The 25,490-nt window shown below is 43.9% G+C and overlaps 1 protein-coding gene and 1 long non-coding RNA gene across 4 annotated transcripts in view; one reads left to right on the top strand and one right to left on the bottom strand.

Moving 5' to 3' along the window:
* Window positions 1–8,639, bottom strand: part of LOC148149060 (uncharacterized) — a 40,863-nt gene extending 32,224 nt beyond the window's left edge. The window contains exons 1-2 of one of the 2 annotated variants that reach the window (XR_015758322.1): window positions 8,550–8,639; window positions 5,993–6,092 (exon numbers count right to left, since the gene is read on the bottom strand). This is a non-coding gene — a long non-coding RNA (uncharacterized LOC148149060). Of the gene's footprint in view, window positions 1–5,992; window positions 6,093–6,312; window positions 6,729–8,549 lie in introns of those variants that run through there. The other variant, XR_015758321.1, reaches the window with a different exon arrangement.
* plcb1 (phospholipase C beta 1) overlaps window positions 1–25,490 on the top strand; it is an 867,193-nt gene that overhangs the window by 464,952 nt on the left and 376,751 nt on the right. For both annotated transcript variants that reach the window (XM_043696584.2, XM_043696585.2), the window contains exon 4: window positions 21,613–21,753. In XM_043696584.2, coding sequence (XP_043552519.1) covers window positions 21,613–21,753 — 141 coding nt within the window. The remainder of the gene's footprint in view (window positions 1–21,612; window positions 21,754–25,490) is intronic.

Genomic DNA, 25,490 nt, shown 5'->3' on the forward strand with positions numbered 1-25,490 from the left:
GTCTCCTTTGGCTCTTCAACCTTACAGCGAAGCATCCTTCAGAATAAGGTAGTTTGCAAGATAAATCAGCTGGTCAACATCATTATTAGATCCTAATGATGGTCATTCCGCTCCAAATAATGACGCAACATCAGAGAGAGCAGTGTAATATGTCTACTTTAAATGGGGAGCATGCAGGTCTTACCCCATTTAAATCATTCTGTCAGAGGTGTATTGCCTTTTTACAGCAAAACATTAAGAGGTTGTTGTTTCTTGTGAGGAATAATATGTTTCATTTAAAAATAAGTTATGTGGATCCATTAGTGCAGATGCAGAGCATTCATTTTTTGATTTTGAGAGAATTAACCATCAGTGAGCAATAACAGTTGCTGAGAATTCACTTGGGTTGGTTCATGAGCATAAAGAAATTGCACAGTAGTCATAGAGATGTACAGCACGGAAACAGACCCTTCGGTCCAACCTGTCCATGCTGACCAGATATCCCAACCCAATCTAGTCCCACCTGCCAGCACCCGGCCCCTATCCCTCCAAACCCCTCCTATTCATATACCCATCCAAATGCCTCATAAATGTTGCAATTGTACTAGCCTCCACCACTTCCTCTGGCAGCTCATTCCATACCTGTACCAACCTCTGTGTGAAATAATTGCCCTTTAGGTCTCTTTTATATCTTTCCCCTCTCACCCTAAATGCAGGTAAAGGGACGGCTGGAATATGGGAAGCCTTCAGAAATGAGATAACAAGAATTCAGAGAAAGTATATTCCTGCCAGGGTGAAAGGGAAGGCTGGTAGGTATAGGGAATGCTGGATGACAAAAGAAATTGAGGTGAAAATGTGTTGCTGGAATAGCGCAGCAGGTCAGGCAGCATCCAGGGAACAGGAGAATCGACGTTTCGGGCATAAGCCCTTCTTCAGGTGCTTATGTCCGAAACGTCGATTCTCCTGTTCCCTGGATGCTGCCTGACCTGCTGCGCTTTTCCAGCAACACATTTTCAGCTCTGATCGCCAGCATCTGCAGACCTCACTTTCTTCCCAAAAGAAATTGAGGGTTTGGTTAAGAAAAAGAAGGAAGCATATGTCAGGTATAGACAGGATAGATCGAGTGAATCCTTCGAAGAGTATAAAGAAGGTAGGAGTATACTTAAGAGGGAAATCAGGAGGGCAAAACGGGGACATGAAATGGCTTTGGAAAATAGAATTAAGGAGAATCCAAAGGGTTTTTACAAATATGTTAAGGACAAAAGGGTAACTAGGGAGAATAGGGCCCCTCAAAGATCAGCAAGGCGGCCTTTGTGTGGAGCCACAGAAAATGGGGGAGATACTAAATGAATATTTTGCATCAGTATTTACTGTGGAAAAGGATATGGAAGATATAGACTGTAGGGAAATAGAAGGTGACATCTTGTAAAATGTCCAGATTACAGAGCAGGGAGTGCTGGATGTCTTGAAACAGTTAAAAGTGGATAAATCCCCAGGACCTGATCAGGTGTACCTGAGAACTCTGTGAGAAGCTAGAGAAGTGATTGCTAGGCCTATTGCTGAGATATTTGTATCATCGATAGTCACAGGTGAGGTGCCGGAAGACTGGAGGTTGGCTTACGTGTGCCCTGTTGAAGAAGGGTGGTAAAGACAAGCCAGAGAACTATAGACCGGTGAGCCTGACCTCGGTGGTGGGCAAGTTGTTGGAGAGAATCCTGAGGGACAAGGTGTACATGTATTTGGAAAGGCAAGGACTGATTCGAGATAGTCAACATGGCTTTGTGCATGGAAAATCATGTCTCACAAACTTGAATGAGTTTTTTGAAGAAGTAACAAAGAAGATTGATGAGGGCAGAGAGGTAGATGTGATCTATATGGACTTCAGTGAGGCGTTCGACAAGGTTCCCCATGGGAGACTGATAAGCAAGGTTAGATCTCATGGAATACAGGGAGAACTAGCTATTTGGATACAGGACTGGCTCAAAGGTAGAAGACAGAGGGTGGTGGTTGAGGGTTGTTTTTCAGACTGGAGGCCTGTGACCCAGTGGAGTGCCACAAAGATCGGTGCTGGCTCCTCTACGTTTTGTCATTTATATAAATGATTTGGATGTGAGCATAAGAGGTATGATTAGTAAGTTTGCAGATAACACCAAAATTGGATGTGTAGTGGACAGCAAAGAGGGTTACCTCAGATTACAACAGGATCTTGACCAGATGGGCCAGTGGGCTGAAAAGTGGCAGATGGAGTTTAATTCAGATAAATGTGAGGTGCTGCATTTTTGGAAAGGAAATCTTAGCAGGACTTATACACTTAATGGTAAGGTCCTAGGGAGAGTTGCTGAACAAAGAGACCTTGGAGTGCAGGTTCATAGCTCCTTGAAAGTGGAGTCGCAGGTAGATAGGATAGCGAAAAAGGCATTTGGTATGCTTTCCTTTATTGGTCAGAGTATTGAGTACAGGAGTTGGGAGGTCATGTTGCGGCTGTACAGGACATTGGTTAGGCCACTGTTGGAATATTGCATGCAATTCTGGTCTCCTTCCTTTCGGAAGAATGTTGTGAAACTTGAAAGGGTTCAGAAAAGATTTACAAGGATGTTGCCAGGGTTGGAGGACCTGAGCTATAGGGAGAGGCTGCACAGGCTGGGGCTGTTTTCCCTGGAGTGTTGGAGGCTGAGGGGTGACGTTATAGAGGTTTACAAAATTATGAGGGGCATGGATAGGATAAATAGGCAAAGCCTTTTTCCTGGGGTCGGGGAGTCCAGAACTAGAGGGCATAGGTTTAGGGTGAGAGGGGAAAGATATAAAAGAGACCCAAGGGGCAACATTTTCATGCAGAGGGTGGTACGTGTATGGAATGAGCTGCCAGAGGAAGTGGTGGAGGCTGGTACAATTGTAACATTTAAGAGGCATTTGGATGGTATATAAATAGGAAGGGTTTGGAGGGATATGGGCCGGGTGCTGGCAGGTGGGACTAGATTGGGTTGGGATATCTGGTCGGCATGGACGGGTTGGACCGAAGGGTCTGTTTCTGTGCTGTACATCTCTATGACTCTATGACTCTATGCCCTCTAGTTCTGGACTCCCCGACCCCAGGGAAAAGACTTTGCCTATTTACCCTAGTAACATCTTGGGACGTTTTGCTTTGCCAACAAAGCCACATCAATGCAAGTTGTTGTTGTGTCAAGATGCACCGATGATTTTTGGATGTTGTAAATGTCTTGTGTTTAGTCAAGGTGAAGTTGTGGTGCAGCCTCTCCCAACTGTAGGAGGCCTGAGCTTTATTTATTTGAAAGCTCAGAGAAAGTGAGGGCTGCAGATGCTGAAGATCAGAGAGACGAAAAGTGTTGCGCTGGAAAAGCACAGCAGCATCCGAGAGGCAGGGGAGTCAATGTGTCGGGCATAAGTCCTTCCTCAGGAACTTGAAAATGACCTTGACCTGGCCTCTCAGTTGAAGTTTCTCTTGAGGTCATTAGGAATGTAAAAGATCATAAAATTGGCTGCTGAGTCATCACCATCACTCTGTTGTGTGATTAGTGGTCCATGGGCTGTTGTTCAGTTAGACCTTCCATCAACCATTCATCCAGACACAAGAATGCCAAATTTCAAATGATCACAACAATGCAGGAGAAATGGGTGCCAATGGAATGGCAGGTCAACTCTGATTGGCTGATGTGTTACCATGGAAAGTGTCAGCTACCTTGTGGGACTTTGTCAGTGAACTGTCCTCAAATTTGCATAAAAATCAGCGATGAATTAGGTCATAAGACCATAAGGCACAGGAGCAGATATTAGGCCATTCAGCCCATCGAGCCTGCTCTGCCATTCAATCATCATTATTGAGTTTCTCAACCCCATTCTCCCACTTTCTGCCTGTAACCCTTGATCCCCTTGATACTCAAGAACCTGTCTATCCCTGTCTTAAATATACTCAATGACCTGGCCTCCACAACCTTCTGTGGCAGTGAGTTCATTAGATTCCCCACTCTCTGACTGAAGAAGTTTCTCCTTATCTCCGTTCTAAAAGGTCTTCCCTTTACTCTAAGGCTGTGTCCTCGGGTCCTAGTCTCTCTTATCAATGGGAACATCTCATCCACTCTGTCCAGGCCATTCAGTATTCCGTATGTTTCAATTAGATTCCCCCCTCATCCTTCTAAACTCCATCAAGAATAGACCCAGAGTCCTCAAATGTTCCTCATAGGTTAAGCTTTTCATTCCTGGGACTTGCTCTTCACACCATTCGCGTGAACCTCCTCTGAACAGACTCCAGGGCTAGTGCCTCCTTCCTGAGATACCGGGTCCAAAACTGCACACAATACTCCAAATGTGTTCTGACCCGAGCCTTACAGAGTCTCAGAAGTACACCCCCGCTTTTATATTCGAGTCCTCTCAAAATAAGTCCCATCATTGCATTTGCCTTCCTAACTACTGACTCAACCTGCAAGGTTACCTTGAGACAACCCTGGACTAAAACTCTCAAGTCTCTTTGCATTTGAGACTTCTGAATTTTCTCCCTATTCAGAAAATAATCAGGTGGGTAAATGATTTACGGTGCTTTATTTGTGTTTCCGCAATGTGGATAGGGTTAAAATCCCCCCTTCTGCGGTATTCTCTTTCTGGTCATCCCCTTAAAGACGATTCATATTGAATCAAACTGTGTTGTGTGCTACCTTGGGAACTATCACAGATTGTAAATCCTATCTCATGCTGTTAATCCATAACCAACACATCTTTCCCATCTTACACTGCACTTATTTAATGAAAGCTCACTTTGAGACTTTTACTGTGCGCACTTGAGGTAGCAGCTGAGGCCCCAAACTCGTACTGTGTATCCTAAGGCAACAATTCTTTATGCTCTACTCTCTAAACCATCTCCTCAGAAGATTTGAATTGTGTGTACTGGACGAGATACACGCTGTAGGTATTTCTCACCAACCTGTTCAGACACATTTCCGGGGCAGGTGAGGCTTGAACCTAGACTTTCTGGTCCAGAATGGTAGGGACAGTACCACTGCACCACAGGACACAGCAAACTCACTCTATATGAACACATCTTCCTTTATCATCAAGCCCTGGGGTGGGACTCAAAATATGAACAAGGAACAAAGCTAGTCCATTCAGACCTTGGAGTGTACCCGACATTCAACTTAACTTCAATTCTACATTCCTGCATATCCCCAATAATCCTTCAGCCCCTTCATAATCAAGACTCAACCTACCTCTCCCTTAAAGCTATTGAAAGAACCAGCCTCCCCTCCAGCATCCTGACTTGTAAATACATCACCATTCCTTCAGAGTCATTGGGTTAAGATCCAGGAATTCCCTCCCTTACCAACACGCTGGGTGTACCTTTCACCAAGTAGACAGCAGCGGTTCAAGAAGGCAGCTCACCAACCACCTTTTCAAGGGCAGTTAGAGAAATGGGAATCAATACAGCCAGCAATGCCCACATCCCATGATTAAAATCTACTGCCTTATGAGGTAGGGATTTCCAAAATCCTAACACCCCTCCGAAATAAAAATATTTTCTTCATCTCTGTTGTAAATGAGTGACCCCTTTGTTTTTAAATAGTGCTCCTAGTTCTAGACTCTCCAACAAATGGAAATATCCTTCCACTTTGCCTGGTAAGTCCCCACAGGACCTTATCTGTTTCAGTTAAGCCACCTCCGAATCTTCTAAACCTCCAGAGGATACTGGTCTAGGTTGTCCAGCCTTTCCGCGTAAGGCAGTCTGCACATTCCAGTGTATGTCTACACATCCAACTCACTGGCATCCTCCCCTAAGTATGGTCACCAGGATTGTGCACTGTACTCCAGGTGCAATCTCACCAATGTGCTATACTGCAGAACCTGAAGCTTCTGACAGAGGCTGGATCAGTACCCACTGCATCGGCTAAATGCTTGGCCCATCTGCTGCAGTATACCCCAGGCTGATCATTTGGTCATGTCTTGGGCAAGGTTCACACGCTCATTAGTTTCACTAATGCCCTTCGGGGCAGGAAACCGCCGTGCTTACCTGATCTGGCGTACGTGTGACTAGTCCCAGAAAAACGTGGTTGATTCTCAACTGGGTAATTAGGGATGGGCAGCAATATCTAACCAGCAATATCTTCATCCTGTGAATGAATGAAAAAAAGTTTACATTCACAAATCCTGTCACGCACCACTGACCACTCACATCCCACCTTGTCTTTGGGCTCAAGTTTTCCCCATTGCTGCTGAGTGAAATCCAACATGAACTCTGGAAGCTCAGATCACTCGGAATTTGCTTAATGGAGAAATTTCAGATTCCTTTCATTTGCAGTCCTCATTTTCTTGCTGCAGCTGCATACACACCTGTCACAAGATCCAGTTTTAGATGGTACGTAGTATAAATGGTACTGTTGAAACTCTTGTAAAATGTCAAGGATTCAAATTGAAAGACCACAAAACTCTTTAAATATTATTGACAGTTTAATTAATCAGAATCCCCCTGAGCCAATAAGTGAAAATGGCAGGCTTCAATCTTAATCATAATAATGTCTCATTTTACCCTGTCATTGATCACAGTGTTACAACCAGTGCTTGAATCTCCCTTCAGCACCATTTTTTTTGTGTACTATTTCACAGGCAGTTTTAAAATTCCAGTCTGTGCTATTTTAATATGGTTGAACTGTTTAATTCAAATGGCTTAAGGCTTGCATTAGAACAATATGTACAGAATTTAACCTGAGCACATTAGCTCAGCTGCTGAAAATAGTGCAAAGAGCGAGTGAAAGCTTTTTAATCTATTAATTTAAATGAAATAGGATATATTGACTTTTTGCACGAACAGGTCTTTCAGTCTAAAATGCCGGAAGTCAGCAGAGAAATCCAAGTAACTTTTGTTTCGCACAGATTCTGTCTAACAACAAACTGGTGGTTGAATAATCTTGTTAATGCTTTTCTGGTATGTACCACAAATTTAATTTGCCGTTGACAGTCGTTCTCCCGTTCTTCTTCCTCCTCCTACTGATGAAACACCCACCTCACAAAACAGTGACTGTCAGCATGTCATTCCTTTCCCTCCTGCTTGTCATGTTAAAAAGCTACCGGGCTTGTCAGAATGTCTTGCAGCATCAGCGCAGGCATCAGACGAGACCCGTTAACCCTCTCGATTCAATGAGACCCTAGCTGTTCGATGACTTCTTTCCCTTCTGTACATAAGTATCGAGTGCACCTCCATGTCCTTTAATGCCTTTTCGCTCACAAAAATCTTACAGCTGCAATTTATGATTGATCAAGGATCAATTGCCAGCGATAGATGAGATTTGTAATCTTCTGCCAACTCTTTGTCTGAAAATGTACTTCCTAGATTTCATTCCTGAAAGGCTGGGGTCCAATTGTTAGACTTAGTTCTAGAATCTCTCTACCCTGCCTTATTGTCTTGAAAACTTTAATTGAACCCTCTGTTAACCTTCTAAATTACAGAAAATACAACCCCAGTGTACATAATCTCTCCTCCCAAATTGGCCAAGTATCATATATGAGGGCACACTTCCTCCGAGGCCTTTGTATCCTTCAACCTGAAAGGCGCTTGCTGTGAGTAACCCAGGAGAAAATTCAAAGGGGCGTGAAATAGAAAGCGCTTTCTTCCTGATTGACTTTGAACACTCTTTATCTTCAAATGTACATAAAAGAGCTGTTTGTTCTGCTCTGCCGCAGGGAGTGCAAATTACATCATAACCAGCCCTGGCCAAGATTCTGCAGCAAGGCAGAGAACACATGAGAGCGGTGTAGGTCACCCCAGTCGGCAGCCTAAAACGGAAACTCTCTGGTGTCAGATAGATTCCTCACCGCTATTGGGATGGTAATAGGTTCTTTGCAAGAACAATTTGATCTTCAAGTATTATGCAAGCCAAGAATTTAAAGAACTGTTGTTATTTTACCTGTTCCATTACCACCTGCTGTTTTCTTACACCTACAATCTCTTTTGTTACTTAATCGCTCCTACCTTCCTCTCCATAACCATCCAGCCCTTTTATTCTTTCCTCCTTCCTCTCTAACCCCTGAACAGTTCCAAGAGGAGGTGATGGACCAGTGCCAGACTATTAATCCAGAAAGCCAAGTGATTGTCTGGGGACTCAGGATCAAGTCCTGCCGTGTAGAATTTTACATCAATAGACGTCTGGTGTGAAGAGTCTAATGGTGACTGCAGAACCATTATTGAGCAGGGGAAACCTCCTCTGGTTCATTAATGCCCTTTAGAGAGGGAAATCTGTCATCTTTACTTGGTCTGGCCCGCATGCGCCTCCAGACTCTCAGTAATGTGATTGACTCTTAACTGCGCTCGGGGTCAGTTAGGGAAGGATAATAAACACGGGCCTCTCCAGTGAAACCCACATCCTATGAATGAATAAGAGGGTAAAAATAACCTTCTTTGAACCCTTGATTTAAAGGTTCTATCCTACATTAGCTTGGGGCCATGATAGCATGCCTGTATCAATGGGAAGGTCGCACAGGGACTGGGTTTGGGCTTCTTGACTGTGATTAGGACGAATTCCTGGAGACTTTACTCACGGGACTGCCACCTCCAAACACACGAACTGGCTTACCTGCCTTCTGTTCTTCCCCTCCTGTCTCTAATATTGTTCATGAAGGTGAAACAAAATGGGACAAGAAAGAAGGGGAGAAAGAAATAAACCAAAGTCTGTTGAGCTTAGAAGAGAAGTTATTAACATTGACGAAGCCTGGCATCTTTCCCGCAGCTATAATTAATGTGTTTGTCACTGCAATGTTCCCATATTGTGCTGCAGAATGTGGTCACTCCGGTCTGCTCTGTCTTGCTGCTGCAGTATCTTGAACAGAGATTATCATGATGTGATTCTACTGCAGGCCCGGGAACAGCAGACTGTGTCTTCACTGTCATTCCGTTGAGGCATAAGTGTCATTCTATGAAGTGACTGTCGCTGCTAAGAAACAATTGTGGAATGTGGCACTGCCAGTTCACATTGATGGATTTATTTTGCTGTGGAATCACAGAGAGTAGCTCAGTATAAAAGGAGGCCATTTGGCCTGCCAAGTCCATGCTATCTCTTTCGATAAGCAGTCCAATCCCCTCAATACTTTCCTCATAATATTGCAGTTGTTGTTTCTGCTATTCTGTTCTGAATGCTACCTTCCATTTCAGGCTTAATGCAGATCGCAGGCAGTCATCACTGAAACAACTCAGCAGAGGCTAGTATCCCATCACCCAGCCACCCTATATTTGCACAGGCATAGTCCTTGACACTGATCCAGCTCCCTCAGAGCCAGCTCTCAGAGTGAACTGTACCTCTGACACTCCTGATTGGACCAGATTAACAGCCCCGATCTGGGAACTCAGATTCTGTAGGTTTCCTCCTGGCTGACCTTGTTACAATCACTATAATTATGTGAGCAAAGATTCCCCTCGTCACTCTCTGGCTCTTTTGCCAATCGTTTTAAACCATTTATTCAGTATGAGTGATTTTTATTTAATTTGTTTAATGGAGAAATTTCTGATTCCTTTCGTAGGAGTCCTCATATTCTTGCTGCAGCTGCATACACCCCAGTCACAAGATCCAGTTCGAGATGATACACAGTAGAAATGGTAGTGTTGTTGCTTTGTAGATGACATTACTAGGGAAGAGCCTCCCTAATAGATCACAGGCTAATGGAATGTTGGCCTTTATTACAAAGGGGTTGGAGGAAAAAGAATAAAGGAGTCTTAGTGCAACTGTACAAGGTGCTGGTGAGACAACCTCTGGAATACTGTGAGCAGTTTCGGTCCCTTATTTCAGGAAAGATTTTATTTTATTAGAGGCAGTTCAGAGAAGGTTCACTAGGATGATCTCTGGCATTGATGGATTGTCTTAGGAGCAAAGTCTAAATGGATTGGGACTCCAGTCACTGGGTTTGGAAGGTTTGAGTTACAAAGGAAGGCTGGATAGGCGAGGACATTTTTCAATGGAGAGCAGAAGAATGAGAGGTGATCTCATTGAAACATATCGGACTCTTAAGGAGCTTGACAAGGTCAATGCTGAGAAGATGTTTCACCTCAAGGGAGAGTCCAGGACCAGAGGGCACAGTCTCAGAGTAAAGGGGAACCAATTTAAGACTGAGATGAGGAGGAATTTCTTCTCACAGATGGTTGTGAGTCTTTGGAGCATCTTGTCACCAAGAGCTGCAGAGACAGGGTCGTTGTGTATATTTCAGACTGAGATAGATAGATTATTGATCAGTCGGGAAATCAAGGGTTATATAGAAAGGGCAGGAAAGTGGACATGAGGAATGTTGGATCAGCCATGATCCTATTGAATGGTGGAACAGGCTCAAGGGCCGAATGGCCTACTCTTCCTCCTATATCTTATGATCTTTATATGGCCTACCCGGATTTTGAAGGATATTATTAAGCTAGAGGGGTTTCAGAAAAAAAAAACATTTACCAGGATGTCACTGGGTATGGAAGATTTGAGTTATAAAGGAAGGCTGGATAGGCTGGGAGTTTTTTCAATGGAGCATAGGAGGTTGAGAGGTGACCTTATCGAAGTTTATAAAATCGTGAAGAGTATAGATAAAGTTAATGGGAGAGATAGAGTTGTCTTTTCCCTTGGCAGGGTGATTTCAAGACTAGGGAGCACATTCTTAAGTTGAGAGGAGAGAGGTTTAAAAAAGACAGTAGAGACAATTTTTTTACAATGAGGGTGGTTCGTGTGTGGAATGAACTTCCTGAGGAAGTGGTGGATGTTGGGTACATTTACAATGTTTAAAAGACATTTGGATAAGTACATGAACAGGAAAGGCTTGGAGGGATGTGGGCCAGGAGCAGGCAGGTGGGACTAGTTTAGTTTGGGACTGTGGTTGACATGGACTGGTTGGACCGAAGGGTCTGTTTACATGCTGAATGTATGACTATGACTCTATGAGGCTAAGTCAGTGACTTACCTCTGTTTGTGTGTCTGAAGAATAAGATCCCACAAGTAAGACATGAAAAGAAATTAGGAAGGAGCTGCTGATTGTGTGCTGTTGGGTCAAAGAGTGATGAACAGATTAAAATAGTAAATCTATTTTAAGCTGTACAACCATGTGCACATACAATGGGCCAAATTACCTCCTTCTCTGCCTGTGCAGCTGTGATCTGTTGCATCTTCCATCAGGATTCTTGAAACAAACCATTGTTAGAAAATATTGGTATTTCAGGCCTGTGCGTTTCATTCTGATCATTCAAGCTGAAAATAAACAATTGTAGCAAAACAACGCCAGAACAACATGGGGATAGACAATTGCCAAAAATATTTTCTGCTCAGAATATAACTTTGATCAATGTTTCTGGCTTTAATGAAAGTGCTGGCAAAACTAGATAACCGACAGATGCATTAGCCAGTGACCATAAGATGTTTGAAATTCTTCTTGTATTAGATTTAGAGTTTGTTATTTGGAGTGGTATAAATTGAACTATTTTGATGCATTGATTTACTCTGAGCATTTCTGAAACTCATCATCTTCCTTGATTGGATCTTGCGGTGAAACTTTCTCTCATGTACACAGTGCCCGCCAGTAAATTCAACCTTATTTCCCCTGCCAGCTGTTTCCCCTCCTCTGCCAGGCATGCCAGGATTAATAATAATTTGCAAAGCCCGCACCCGCCTGGTCATCTCACAGAGGTGACAGCATAAGATATAGGAGCAGAATTAGACCATTCGGCCCATCGAGTCTTCTCCACCATGGCTGATATGTTTCTCAACCCGTTTCCCTGCCTCCTTCCTGTATCCTTTCTTCTCCTATCTATCCATCTTAAATACACACGGTGGCCTCCACAGGTAAGTTCCACAGATTCACCACCCTCTGGCTGAAGAAATTTGTCCTGATCTCAGTTCGAAAGGGTTGTTCCTTCACTCTGAAGCTGTATCACCTGGTCCTAGTCTCTCCTTCCTCGTGGGAACATCGTCTCCAAATCCACTCTGTCCAGGCCTCTCGGTCTTCTGTAAGTTTCAATCAGATCCCTCCTCATCCTTCTGACTCCATGACGTACAGACCCAGAATCCTCAACTATTCTTCATAGACAAGCTCTTCATTCCCAGGATCATTCTTGTGAACCTCCTCTGGACCCCCTCCAAAGCCAGCACATCCTTCCTTAGATACAGGACCCAGAACTCCTCACAACATTCAAAATGTGGTCTGACCGGATCCTTATACAGCCTTAGCAGTACATCACTGCTCTTGTATTCTAACCCTCTTGAAATGAATGCCAACACCACATTTGCCTTCCTAACTGCTAGCTAAACCTGCATACTAACATTAAGAAGATCCTGACCAGGACTGCCTTTGTGCTTTAGATTTCTGAAACGTTTCCCCATTTAGAAAACAGTCTATGCCTCCATTCTACTGACCAGGGTGCATAACCTCACACTTCCCCACATTGTATTCCATCTGCCAGTTATTTGCCCACTCTCCTAGCCTGTCCAAGTCTTTCTGCAGTCTCTTCACTTCCTCAACACTACCTGACCATCCACCTATCCTTGTCATGTGCAAACTTAGCAATAATGCCCTCAGTTCCTTTGTCCAAATCATTAAGTCTATAACGTCCATAGCTGTGATCCCAACACTGACCCCCGCAGAACTCCAGTAGTCAGCTGAGACTGCTGTCCAGTCAGAGAGCTGGCAACTTAGCAGCGCCAACACTGGCACGTGGTGACAGGGCGGGGTGTGGGCGCACTCCATTTTGGGCGCTCCTTGACCCAGTCGTGGGACCATCCAGCAGCCCCAGCCATACCTTTCGCTCAGCCCGTGAGGCACTGTCTCACTGCAGCTGCGAGCCTCAGCTGTGACCCGCTGCCAGTGGAGGCGCTGCTGAGTCACCAGCTCTCTGATTGGACAGCAATCTCAGCTGCAGGTGTTTAATTGGCCATTGCCGGGGTTGTTAACCAACCGCTGGCTGAGGTGGAATCAGCTCCTGCTCTCCCCTCCCTGGCAACAGAACTTCAGCCTCCATGGATAAAATTCAACCCATGCTCCCTAAACTGAGTTACTGATGCATGAACTTCCCATGCTGTGGCCTCAAACTGACCAGAAACTAGGTTGTGACTCATATTGTGATAAGGACATCTGAGATAGAGAAAGATGATATACCAGATTCCACTCGTGAATTGGACTTATTGCAAAAGTTTTGTTGAAATCAATCACAAATCCCTAACGTCACTTCCATTTTCTCTTTTTCAAACCACACACACAGCTTTGATTAACAGCACAGATTGGAGAAAATAGTTAACACACACACGCAATCAAAACTTCGATCAATTGAGCAATACAACCATCGAAATTCATTCCATTTCAAACTCTTGCAGCCTGCACAAAACAGGTTTTTGATCCCGTTAGAGTTGATTTTCGTTCCCACTTATAAATGAGGTGGTTGTTGGGGGAGGTTTACTAATGCTGTTGGGGTGGATTTAAACTAGCTTGTCAGGGGTTGGGATCCAGGCATTTCAGAGGGGAGAGAAACTGACTTAGGCCTGAAAGTCATGAGATGAAGAAGGGATTCTGGAAGACGGACAAAATACAGGTTAAATAAGAAAGAAGTCTCTTGAGCAAGGCTACATTGAGTATATTTTTTAAATTCATTCACGGGAGGATGGTTACACTGGCTATACTAGCATTTATTACCCATCCCTATTTTGCTCGAGGACAGTTAAGAGTCAACCACATTATTGCAGGCCTGGAGTCACATGTAGTCCAGACCAGGTAAAGATGACGGTTCCCTTCCCTGAAGGACTTTACTGAACCAAATGGGGTTTTTCCGACAATCAATAATGGATTTGTGCTCATCATTCGAGTCTTAATTCCAGATTCCGCCATCTGCAGTGACGAAATTCGAACCCAGATCCCCGGAACATTATTTGGGCCTCTGGAGTTACAGTCCAGTGATAATACCATGAGACAATCACTTCCCCTTTATTTGAAGCAAGAAGCTTTCGGAAGAAGATAGGTTTGTCACGAGCTCAAATAGAATTGGCAACTCAATATTCCTAGTTGCAGGGTATTCAGAAGAGATAGAGAGAACGATTGAGTCATCAATTGAGGATATCTTGGAAGGGTGTGTACTATAGGCTCCCAAACAGTCACAGAGAGTCAAAAGGTCAAATATGTCATCAAATTTCGGAGAAGTGTAAGAATATTAAGGAAGCAGTTGTAGAGGACTTTGCCCAAATATTAACTGGGATTGTTTTAGGGTAAAGAGAAAACAAAATCTTTAACTTTCATCCAGGAGAAAACTTTTGAGAAAGTTCAACAAGGAAGGGGGTCAGATGCAGACCTAACATTTGACAGTGAGTCCTGGGCAGGTCAAAGGCGTTTTAGTAGGAAAGCATTTTGGGAATAGTGACCATAACTTAGTTAGATTTAGAATAGCTATAGAAAATGATGGGTTGGGAGTAAGAGTCCTGTCTTGAGGAAAGGCAGGTTTTTATGAAGAAAAGGTACAATTTGGCCCAATGGACTGTCTCTTGTATGCAGTCACTTGCAGATAAAATGGTGTCAGAGTGACAGGAAGCATTCAAGGAGGAACTAGCAAAGGTACACGGCAAATATATTCCAGTGAAGGCAAAGGATGGGACCAATACCAGACAATCCTGGATGTTAAAGGTCACAGAGGTTAGGATTAGGTGAAAAAGAAGCTTATGTCAGATACTGAGGTGTCCACATGGCCAGGCCCTGGGAGGAAGTTACAAAGAAATCAGAAAAGCAAAGAGAACGCATGAGAACGCATTGGTGGCTAAAATCAAGGAAAAGCCAAAAGGTGTGGTGCTGGAAAAGCACAGCAGGTCAGGCAGCATCCTAGGAGCAAAAGAATCAACATTTCGGGCATAAGCCCTTCATCAGGAATGTGGGGGCATTGGGGGCTGGGAGATAAATGGGAGTTGGGGTCGGGCTGGGGGTAATGTAGGTGGGATGGTGATAGGTAGATGCAGTGGGGCATGATTGTCATTGGTCGGGTGGGAGGATGGAGCGGATAGGTGGGATGGAAGATGGACAGTTCAAGAGGGCGATATCCGGTTGGAGGGTTGGATCTGGGATGAGGTGGGGGGAGGGGAAATGAGGAAACAGGTGAAGTCAACATTGAGGCCGTGTGGTTGGAGGGTCCCAAGGATTTTATTTAATATATAAAGAACAAGAGAATAATGAGGGAATGAATAGATCCCATTAAGGACCATGAAGATAATCAGTGTGTGTTCCAGGAAAATATGGGCATATCTTCAGTTCACATTTTTTTTTATAATGGAATAGGATGACACAGGTATGAATATCAGAGTGGAACTCTCTAAAATATTAGAAGAAATTAACAGGGAGAGAGGAGATCCTAGGGGGTACAAGTGTTAGGAATTTGGAAAGGACTCAAGATCGGAGAGATCCTGGTTGAATAGCTATAGATCCCTGGAGGTAATGGGGCAGGTAGATAAGGCAGGTCAGAAGGCATACAGGATATTTGCCTTTATTAGCTGAAGCATAGAATACAAGAGCAACAGAGAGGGTGCAGAGGAGATTCACCATGATGTTGAGTGGGCTGGAGGGCTATGAGGATAGATTGGAGAACCTGACGTTGTTTTCCTTAGCCTAGTGAAGGTAGAGACGCAACCCGACAGAGGTGTGTAGGATTATAAAAGGCATTGATAGGGCGGATAGGAAGGCATTTTTTCTGTTATTAGAGGGGTCACTAACTGGGGGCATAGATTTAAGGGAAGGGGTATAAAGTTAAGAGGAGAGTCAAGGAGAAATGTATTCACCCAGACGCTGGTGGGAGTTGGAACTTACTGCCTGAAAGGGCAATTGAGTCAGGAACTCACAGAACATGAAATCATTATTTACATGTTCACTTGCATTGCCATATCGGCAGGGACTTTGGTCTGAACGCTAGACATTGGGATCAGAAATGTGCAAAATCAAGAAGTGGTGGAGAAACTCAGCAGATCTAGAGAGAGCAACAGAGTTAACATTTCAAATCCTGCTGATAGTTGCTCCCAGTTCTAACGGAGGGTTAACTCTTTTCCCTCTCCGCAGATGCTACCATACCTGGCGAGTTTCGCCAGGACTTGCCATTTCTGTTTCAGATTTCCAGCATCCACAGCACTTCGTGTCATTTTCATTGTCATCGGATCTTTGCTGAGTAGGGCAGACATGATGGGCCGAGTGGTCTCCTCCTGTGTTGAGCACTAATGATATCACAGGGCCAGTAACCCGGAGGGCCACAATAACCCTTTGTTAACAGGGCTTCAAATCCCACCACGGCAATTCCTGGAATTTGAGTTCAATTCTCGAATGCGATCCTGGTTTCAGGAAGGGCGAACATTAACTCCTCATTGACTGCTGTAAATGCGATCTAGTTCATGACTGTCATTTTCAGGGAATGAGATCTGCCAACCTGACCTGGTCTGGCCTGTATGTTGATGGCTCTTTATTACTCTCTGAAATGGCCCAGCAAGCCATTCAATTTAAGGATAATTCGGAATGGACAGCTTAGGCTGAAGTAACTCTGCAGGGGCTGGTATCCCGTCATCAAGTCTCACTTTATTCACACGTGGAGAGTCCTTAACACTGATCCAGCTCCCTCGGAGACAGCTCTCAGAGTGAACAGAACCCCTGACATTCCTGTTTCTATCTGTCAGCCTGGGCCCCCTGATTAAACCAGGTTAACAGCCCCAATCAGGGAACTCAGATTCTATGGGATCCACCTGGTTGACCTCATTACAATCTCTACAGTCCTCCCCCTTTAAGTCTGGGGAAGTAGGCCGGTTCTTTCACTTGTAACCTCTCCTTGGGCATTTTCACAGCAGGTCCGGTTCCCCAAATTCTAGCTTGCATACAGGCAGCGTATCCCGGAACGTAGCTGCCTCATGTGCCCGGAGCAGCTCGGAAGAAAATTGAAGAAAATGGTTGGCTGCTGAAGTCTCTGAAAATGAGCTTACTTTAGGTTATATTATGAAACTGACCACATTTCCCTCACTCTCACTGTTAGGCACTGGAAGATAATTGTTTTTGAACAGAATCCAAGTCTGCACCTTTAGTGAGAGCTTCATTTCGGTTAACCACGCTGCAGAAAACTTGCACCCCACTGATTCCTAGCTCCCTATACTTATACAGCCAATTCACATCCAATTAACCCTTAAATCACCTATCCATTACCAGTATCCACATCCCATTAGGACTGAAAGATCCCTTCACACCTCATTCGGGCTGAATTGGATACAGTCAGTTCTTCTATAAAACAATCATTGCCTTCTTGTGCAACCCCACGTTGTAGAAAAATCATGCTTTAGAAACAGTGCTTAAAGTGTTGGTGATGTAATCGGCTGACAGCCAGCACACGTTTTGAAAGTTCGCGCTTTGGAATCAGTGTCTCCCAGTTTCGTCGATTGCGTTACAGTAAATTCATGTTAACGAAACACGTGTTATATCAGAAGAATCTGTATTTTATAAAACAATATTTAAGTCTGGGCTGGGTGGGAGTGGGTTAATTTATCTAAAATTCAGTTCCAGGCCCAAACCTGCCTCAGACCCACCTAGTTCTAGCTTCTACCTACTCCTGTCAAATGCAACTCTATAAAACAGAATACCAATAATGATTTAGCCTGTGCTGTAAATAAGGTAAAAAACCAAACCGCCCAGTGGCTCAACATTTCAACTCCCCCTCCCACTCTGCCGAGGATATGGAGGTGCTGGGCCTCCTCCACCGCCGCTCCCTCACCACCAGACGCCTGGAGGAAGAACGCCTCATCTTCCGCCTCGGAACACTTCAACCCCAGGGCATCAATGTGGACTTCAACAGTTTACTCATTTCCCCTTCCCCCACCTCATCCTAGCTTCTAACCTCCAGCAACTCGATCCCCTGACCTGTCCGGACTTGTCCGACCTGCCCAGCTCCTTTTCCACCTATCCACTCCACCCTCTCCTCCCTGACCTATCACCTTCATCTCCTTCCCCACTGACCTATTGTACTCTATGCCACTCTCTCCCCACCCCCACCCTCCTCTAGCTTATCTCTCCACGCTTCAGGCTCTCTGCCTTTATTCCTGATGAAGGGCTTTTGCCCGAAACGTCGATTTTGCCTGTCCTCGGATGCTGCCTGAATTGCTGTGCTCTTCCAACACCACTGATCCAGAATGTGCTGTAAATAAGTCTATTAAGAATCCTGTTGTAAGTCAGATGTTACCAACCTCAACAAAGCAATTCATTTCATTCCAGGTGAATCTTTACTTCATGAGTGTACTGATTGCATTTGAGGTACTGTTACTTTTGCAGAAGGGGATTGGTTAGCTCAGTTGGCTGGATTTCTGGGTTGCAGTGTGGAGTCAATAGAATGGGTTCAATTCTGGCGCTGGCTGAGGTGACCATGAAGGAATTTCCTTCTTAACCTCTCCCTTTGTCTCAAGTGTGGTGACCCCCAGGTTAAACTGCCGCCTCCCCTGTAAGGGAAGAGGAGCCTGGAGGATGATGGTGAATTTACCTTGATTTTTGCAAACAGTGGGGTCACCAAGATTTACATAGCACGTAAATAAAAGCATGATGTCAGTGCAAATTGTCTATAACGTAAGCCCACATCAATTTTCGCTCATCCCCGTTTTAATAGATACAGACATTCTGGGAAAGGTTGATACGTGAACCAACAATGAGTTTGTGTACACTCAACAGAGACTGTTCCAAAGCACTGCTGGCTGTCTTACATGAGACTAGGAAAAGGCCATTCAGCCCCTTGAACCATTCAGAGCGATAGCATCTGATTTATGGCCAAACTCCAAATCCCTTAATACTTTTGCTTAACCCTACAATTATCTATCTCTAATTCTGCGTCAACCGCCACCTCTTGTATGTCAAAGTGCTTCCTTACATCTCTCCTGATTGGTTTAGCCCTAATTTTCAGACAGTGCTGCCTAGTTCTGGAATCTCCAACCAGTGGAAATAGTTTATTTTTATCTACCCTGTCTTTTCCTGTTGAGATTGTGAAGACTTTGATCAGATCACCCCTTAACCTTCTAAATTCTTCAGCAGTTTCCATTGCTGTCTGATTCAGACTGATTTAGCCAGCTTACGCCCAATCCTCAGACACATATAATTAAAAGGGATGGTTTCACAGGGCCAGGTTCTTTCAAAGCAAAATAGGAGTTGACAAGAATTGTGATGAGCCTTAGATTTCTCTGTGTCTGCTGTCTGAAATTAAAGGAGAGATCTGACTTGTGTTGATTTATTAGCACAGCGCTGTCCTCTTCAAAGCAATGAAAAAGAAGGCGAAAGCCAAACAATCCTTTATGTGTCAGTGCCCTGCACTGAGCGAAGGAAAAAGCTTTTGCCTTTTATCTGCATCTTTAAACTCCACCAGTTCAATTTGTGAGATTTTTCTGGTGTTGACTCTGGGATTTTTTTGGCTGGTAAGCCGTGGATGCTTTAAGTTATTAGATTTCAATGGAAATGGAAACAACTAGTGAATACAAAGCCATGAGGATAAAAGTGAAATGGAAAGAACAGATAAAAGTTAAAACTCAATTCATGACCGCTTTACTGTATGAAGATAGCAATGTGGTGCCCGTGGACTTGTGAACCATTTAGATTTTTTATTGACACAGAAAGGTTTTGATTTATTATTGTCACGTGTACTGAGAAACAGTTAAAAGTATTACTGCGTGTGCTATCTCAGCAAATCATCCCTTATATAAGTCCATCAGGATAAGTGAACGGAGTGCAGAATATAATGTTACAGCTACATAGAAGGTGAGGAGAAAGATCAACTCTAATACATGAGAGATCCATTCATAAGTCTGATAACAGCGGGGAAGAAGCTGTTCTTGAATCTGTTGGTATGTGTTTTCAAACTTTTGGATCTTTTGCCCGATGGGAGAGGGTGGAAGAGAGCATTACTGGGGTCGGAGGGGTGTTGGATTATGTTGATTGCTTTCCGGAAGGAGAGAGAAGTGAAGATGGAGTCAGTGGATGAAAGACTGGTTTTCGTGATGGACTGGCACCTTTAATTAAAGAATTACAGAGGAGGAGATGGTTTGATTTGATCAGGGTTGATCAGTAATCTGTTGTGGTAGAACACAGAACTGTACAGCACAGGAATGGGCTCTGCACCTCACATTGAAGTTCTCTGCGCAAAATTCAGTTTCCATTGCAGGTAGAGAAGGTAGTATTTCACGGGGGATCTCTTCCAAGCCAGCTTGTACATGAGCCGATTGTGTCGAACAGTTCTCAGAACGAAGGGACAGTTATAGAGACATACATTTGGAAACAGACCATTTGGTCCAACCGATCCATGGCTACCTCATGATTGTTCCCTTGTTCAAGAAGGTCCACAGATAAGGTGCACACAGAATGAAATGGGGTGCAGCACTTCCATTTCAAACCAAGACCACTTCACCCTTGAGTAAGTGCTCCGTTCGAAGGCACTAAAGGACGAGCACTGGCCTTGCCAGTGATCCTGACCTGAAAGAATTTAGCATTAATGTCAAGGACCAGTTCCTGCTCCCGACACCACGGGGACCTGGATGTGAGTCTGACAAAGAATGATCGAATAGAGCCTTCCTCGCTCTCCTGACTGAAAGAGTCCTTTGTAAACAGATTTGAAGTTTGTGAAATCTCAGCTCCATTGCCAGGAGACCAAAGTGTACAGTTCAAAGCTGCACAGAGTTGCAACATAAATTGGTACCAAGCTGGCAATTTTGTTGAGAAAGATTGAATAGGTGAGCACTATACAGTTTGACTATAATTACAGAGGTAGTAGGAGGTATTCTTTCTCTGTGGGGACACAGATGTGTTGTTAAGAATGACAGAAATGGCCTTAGTGTGTGTTTGATACAGGAATGACTATGCTTATATCAGAAGCAGCGTGTGCCCTCTCCCTCAGCATTGACATCTCTAACATTGGTAGGCTGAAAAAGGATGAGTTTTTTTTAAGGCATAAGGGTGGCACGGTGGCTCAGTGATTAGCACTGCTGCCTCACAGCGCCAGGAACCTGGGTTCGATTCCAGCCTCTGGGTGGAGTTTGCACATTCTCCCTGTGTCTGTGTGGGTTTCCTCCCGCAATCCAAAGATGTGCAGGTTAGGTGGATTGGCCTTGCTAAATTGCCCCTAGTGTTCAAGGATGTGTGGATAAGGCGTATTAGTCGGGGGGTAAATAATTCAGCAGACATTTTATTATCCAGCACCTCTGGGACCAGGAGTGTACCAGTTGCTCAACTATTTTGGATAATCAAGAAGTTCACAGAATCAATGTAAAAACACACACTAAGTAATAGAAACATTGTGCAGAGGGTATACACATTGCTCTTATACTTTAGGTGACAGCATAAGTCACTTAAATAATAATAATGCAGCTTTGTCTGAAATAAAACTTACCGTAAGAGAGCCCTTACTCACACACCGTGGTAGATCACAGAATTTGAGGATAAATTGACTTGAAATTGAATCAACTATTGATTTTCCATTGGATTGAACAAGTATATCTATACTGAGGTAAATAAATTTAATTGGGACAGATTTTTCCCAGTTCACCAATGGTGCTGGTTGAAACAAAGTTTCCGGGGCAATGATTTTGATCATCTCCACTGCTTCTGAATAATGATTTACTGAAAATGGAGTGAAAGAGATAACCACCCACTTTATCTCTTCTCGCACAGGATGCCAAGCTCCGGGAGTTGTTGGATGTCGGAAATCAGGGAAGTCGCCTGGAGAACAGGATGGTCACCGTGGTTTATGGCCCGGATTTGGTTAATATTTCCTATCTCAACTTCATGGCCTTCCAGGAAGACGTAGCAAAGGTACATTAAGCATTCCCAAGTTCCCATGCTCCATTGGAGTCAAGTGTGTTCAGAATCCCAGTGTTAAGTTTCCTGAGAGTTCTATCTTGTATCTTTCAACCAGCTGGTCAGTACCTGCAATTGCATGGTCAATATTGCCTCAAAGTGAATTGAAAGACCGCGGAGCTAGCTTCACATCTCCATGACCTCAGTACGGTGCAGCAAAACTAGTTCCAAAATTGAAGTGTGCTTGTAGTTTAAAAATAAATAAGTAGCAGGTGTAAATCATATCCTTTTTTTTGTTTTCCATAATTATTTTCTTTTGGTTTTGTCTGGGTAACATAGTTATTTTCATCCAGAATTCCCCACCCAAAAATACCCCAAGACGCAGCAGAAAAAGGTCATCCAGCCTATTGAGTTAATTCTGCCATTCAATGAGGTCATGGCTGATCTGATAATCCATGACTCCACTCTCCTGCCTTTTCCCCTTAACCCTTGATTCCCCTACTGATTAAAAGTAACTCTATCTTAGCCTTGAATGTACTTAACCACCCAGCATTAACAGTCCACTGCGACCCTGCTGTTGAAAACTGGGCCCAGTATGTGGAAAGGCTGCAATTTTTTCTTCCCCCCCCCCCCCGGCAAAATGACATTGGCACAGATGTAAAGCAGCGAGTAATCCATCTGACTGCTTGTGGACCCGCAGCATTTTTGGTTATAAGGGGCTTAACTTTCCCAGAGGCACCAGACACTTAACAAACAAAACAACCCCGTGGTAAAGTATTCCACAGATTGACTACCCTCAGAGAGAAGAAATTCTTCCTCAACTGTCTTAAATATCCAATGCCTTCATCAGATATTATGCCCTCTGGTTCCAGACTACCCCACAAAGGGATACAACCTGGTAAACTGATTCAAGAGTGTGGCTTTTGCAATTGCACAGGAGGATCAACTATGAAGTTCACTGTCATTCCTGCACTAAAACTGACAATGACTGTGGGAGTCTACATATGCACAGAGTAATGTGGAAATCCAGAAATTTGTACCATTAATTCTGCGCTCATCCTGAGAGTATGTCGTTCAGGTCCCTCCTTATGGGAATCCTTAAAATAATCAATCAGCGAAAGGACAGAAAGGCCCACTTTCCCCGTCGTTAATCACGCTGTAAAAACCCTCGAAAAAATTATACCAAATTGAATAATATGAAACTGTTGAGAGTGTGGTGCTGGAAAAGCACTGCAGGTCAGGCAGCATCAGAGGAGTAGGAGAATCGACGTTTCGGGCATCTTGATAAAGGGCTTTTTGTATATGATAGTTATGCTTCTGTCTTAATCTGATCATGACTAATTAATTGATTTGGATTTGACCTGAACCCCAGCCCCACTGAGATCTACAGCATTGAGTAAGGCCCTTTGGCCCATCGGGTCCACACCAGTCAAAAGTACCCACCTAACTATTCTGTTCTACTCCATTTACCAACACTTGCTTCCCATAGCCTTGCATGTCTTGGCATCAAAAGTGCACATCCAAAATCTTCTTAGTTTTGCCTCTCCCACTCTCCCAGGCAGTGAATTCCAGATTGCCACCACCTTCTGGGTGAACATGTTATTCCTGACATCCCTCTAAACTTTCTGCTCCCTGCTCCCTGCTCCCTGGTCTTGATCCCTCCATCAAGAGGAACAGTCTCTTCCCACCTCCCTTATCTGAGTCCCTCATAATTTTATACCTCTCAATCATGCCCCTCTCAATCTCCCCTGCTGTCAGGAAAACAACCCTCAACTGTCCAATCTCTCTTCATAATGGAAGCTCTCCAGCCCAGGCAGCATCCTGTAAATCTCCCCTGCACCCTCTCCAGTGTAACCATGTTCCTCCTGTAATACGCTCCCAGGTACTCACCCACAGGTGTCATGGGAAACTGGATAAGGACATCCCTTTATATTTTAATATAAAAGCTGTCAAAAGCTGCTCAAGGTTTGAATTGAACCTTCATCGGATCCTGTTCATTTTTGGTACCCGACCAGCCCATGTCTTGCACACATAATTGTGTTTCAGTACTCCATGGTTCACAGTCTCTGCATTGTCGGGATAAAAACAGACAATGCTGGAAATATTTTAGCTGGGCAGGCAGCAACTTTGAAGAGAGAAACAAGGCGTTTCAGATTGACAACTTGCTTGTCTGCCTGAGCTGCCCAATGCTTCTCTTGTTTTCTGTTTTGATTTCAGATTTCCAGCACCCGCAGTGTTCTGCCTGTCTGTTGCAGGGAACAGTTTAACAATGGGTCTTGGTTTTATACATTTGGAACAATTGCATCTCTAGGTTTTCCCATGACCTCTTGTGGACAGATTTAGTGGTTACAGTAGGAATGTTTGCCAGGAAGACACGTAAACAAAACTTTCTGCAACATTCTTAAAAAGATTAGCTGGAAGCAATTTTCTGGAACACAATGTCAGTGGTGATTTATATCAGTAATGGTTTTAACTCCATTCATACTGATTTCAGCAAAGCACAAATTATACAGGGTAATGCAGTTTTATAAATCTCTTTTTATGCTTCCATGCAGTAATCTCTCATGCCAATGCACATATAACATTCTCAGTCCAAACTTTACGCTATCATTGCCACTATTAGACATCACTGTCTGGAGGTTGTACTCATTGATAAAACATATGAGCAGCATTACAGATTATAATACGAAAAATGGTAGTGAACAATATGTTTCCCAGCTACTGGAAGAAATTGCAAAACTTGACAGTTCAGAAAAGATTTACAAGGATGTTGCCAGGGTTGGAAGGTTTGAGCTATAGGAAGGGGCTGAGTAGGCTGGGGCTGTTTTCCCTGGTGCGTCGGAGGCTGACGGGTAACCTTATAGAGGTTTATAAAATCATGAGGGGCATGGATAGGGTAAATAGACAAGGTCTTTTCCCTGGGGTGGTGGAGTCAGAACTCGAGGGCATAAGTTTAGGGTGAGAAGGGAAAGATTGAAAAGAGATCTAAGGGGTAACTTTTTCACGCAGAGAGTGGTACGTGTATGGAATGAGCTGCCAGAGGAAGTGGTGGAGGCTGGTTCACTTACAACATTTAAAAGGCATCTGGATGGGCACATGAATAGGAAAGGTTTAGAAGGATATGAGCCAAATGTTGGCAAACGGGCCTTGATTAATTTAAGATATCTGGTGGTCCTTGATGAGTTGGACTGAAGCATCTGTTTCCATGGTATGCATCTCTGTGACTCTACATGACTTGGGATTTATTCGATGCCTGTATTTGTAAAGCTAAATCTCCCATGTTTTTAAACAGCTTTATCAATTTATCCTGCTGCTTTTAAATATTTATTTATGCAAACCCTCAGGTCTCTCTGCTTTTCAGCCCCCTTTTAAATTTTACTGCTGAGTCTATTTGCCTTATTCCTTCCAAAACATGTCAGTTTGCTCACCACTCCACCTTAAACTGCGTGTGCCATTTGTCTGACCCTTATATCTGTCTACCTCTGATTTATCTGAAACTTGCTCACATCCCCCTGACTATCATCCACTTCACCATCATCTGTTTTCAACTTCTGCTTCAGAGATAACTCTTGGCTGAATGTGTGTATGCAGATCAGTGCCATGGGATCTCTCAAATCTAAATGAGGTCCTTTAAGCCTGTGGTTGAAGGGCAGTGGCTCTGAGAGAGCAGGACTCTTTCAGCACTGCCAGGCAGAGCGAGTCAAGATTACATTCTCAAGTTGGGGGTGTGCGATGGGACTTCCCACTATCTT

The sequence above is a fragment of the Chiloscyllium plagiosum genome, unplaced genomic scaffold (assembly GCF_037043375.1).
Source record: "Chiloscyllium plagiosum isolate Xiang-an unplaced genomic scaffold, Cpla_swu_hap1 HiC_scaffold_10, whole genome shotgun sequence".
In the NCBI taxonomy this organism is placed as follows: Eukaryota; Metazoa; Chordata; class Chondrichthyes; order Orectolobiformes; family Hemiscylliidae; genus Chiloscyllium; species Chiloscyllium plagiosum.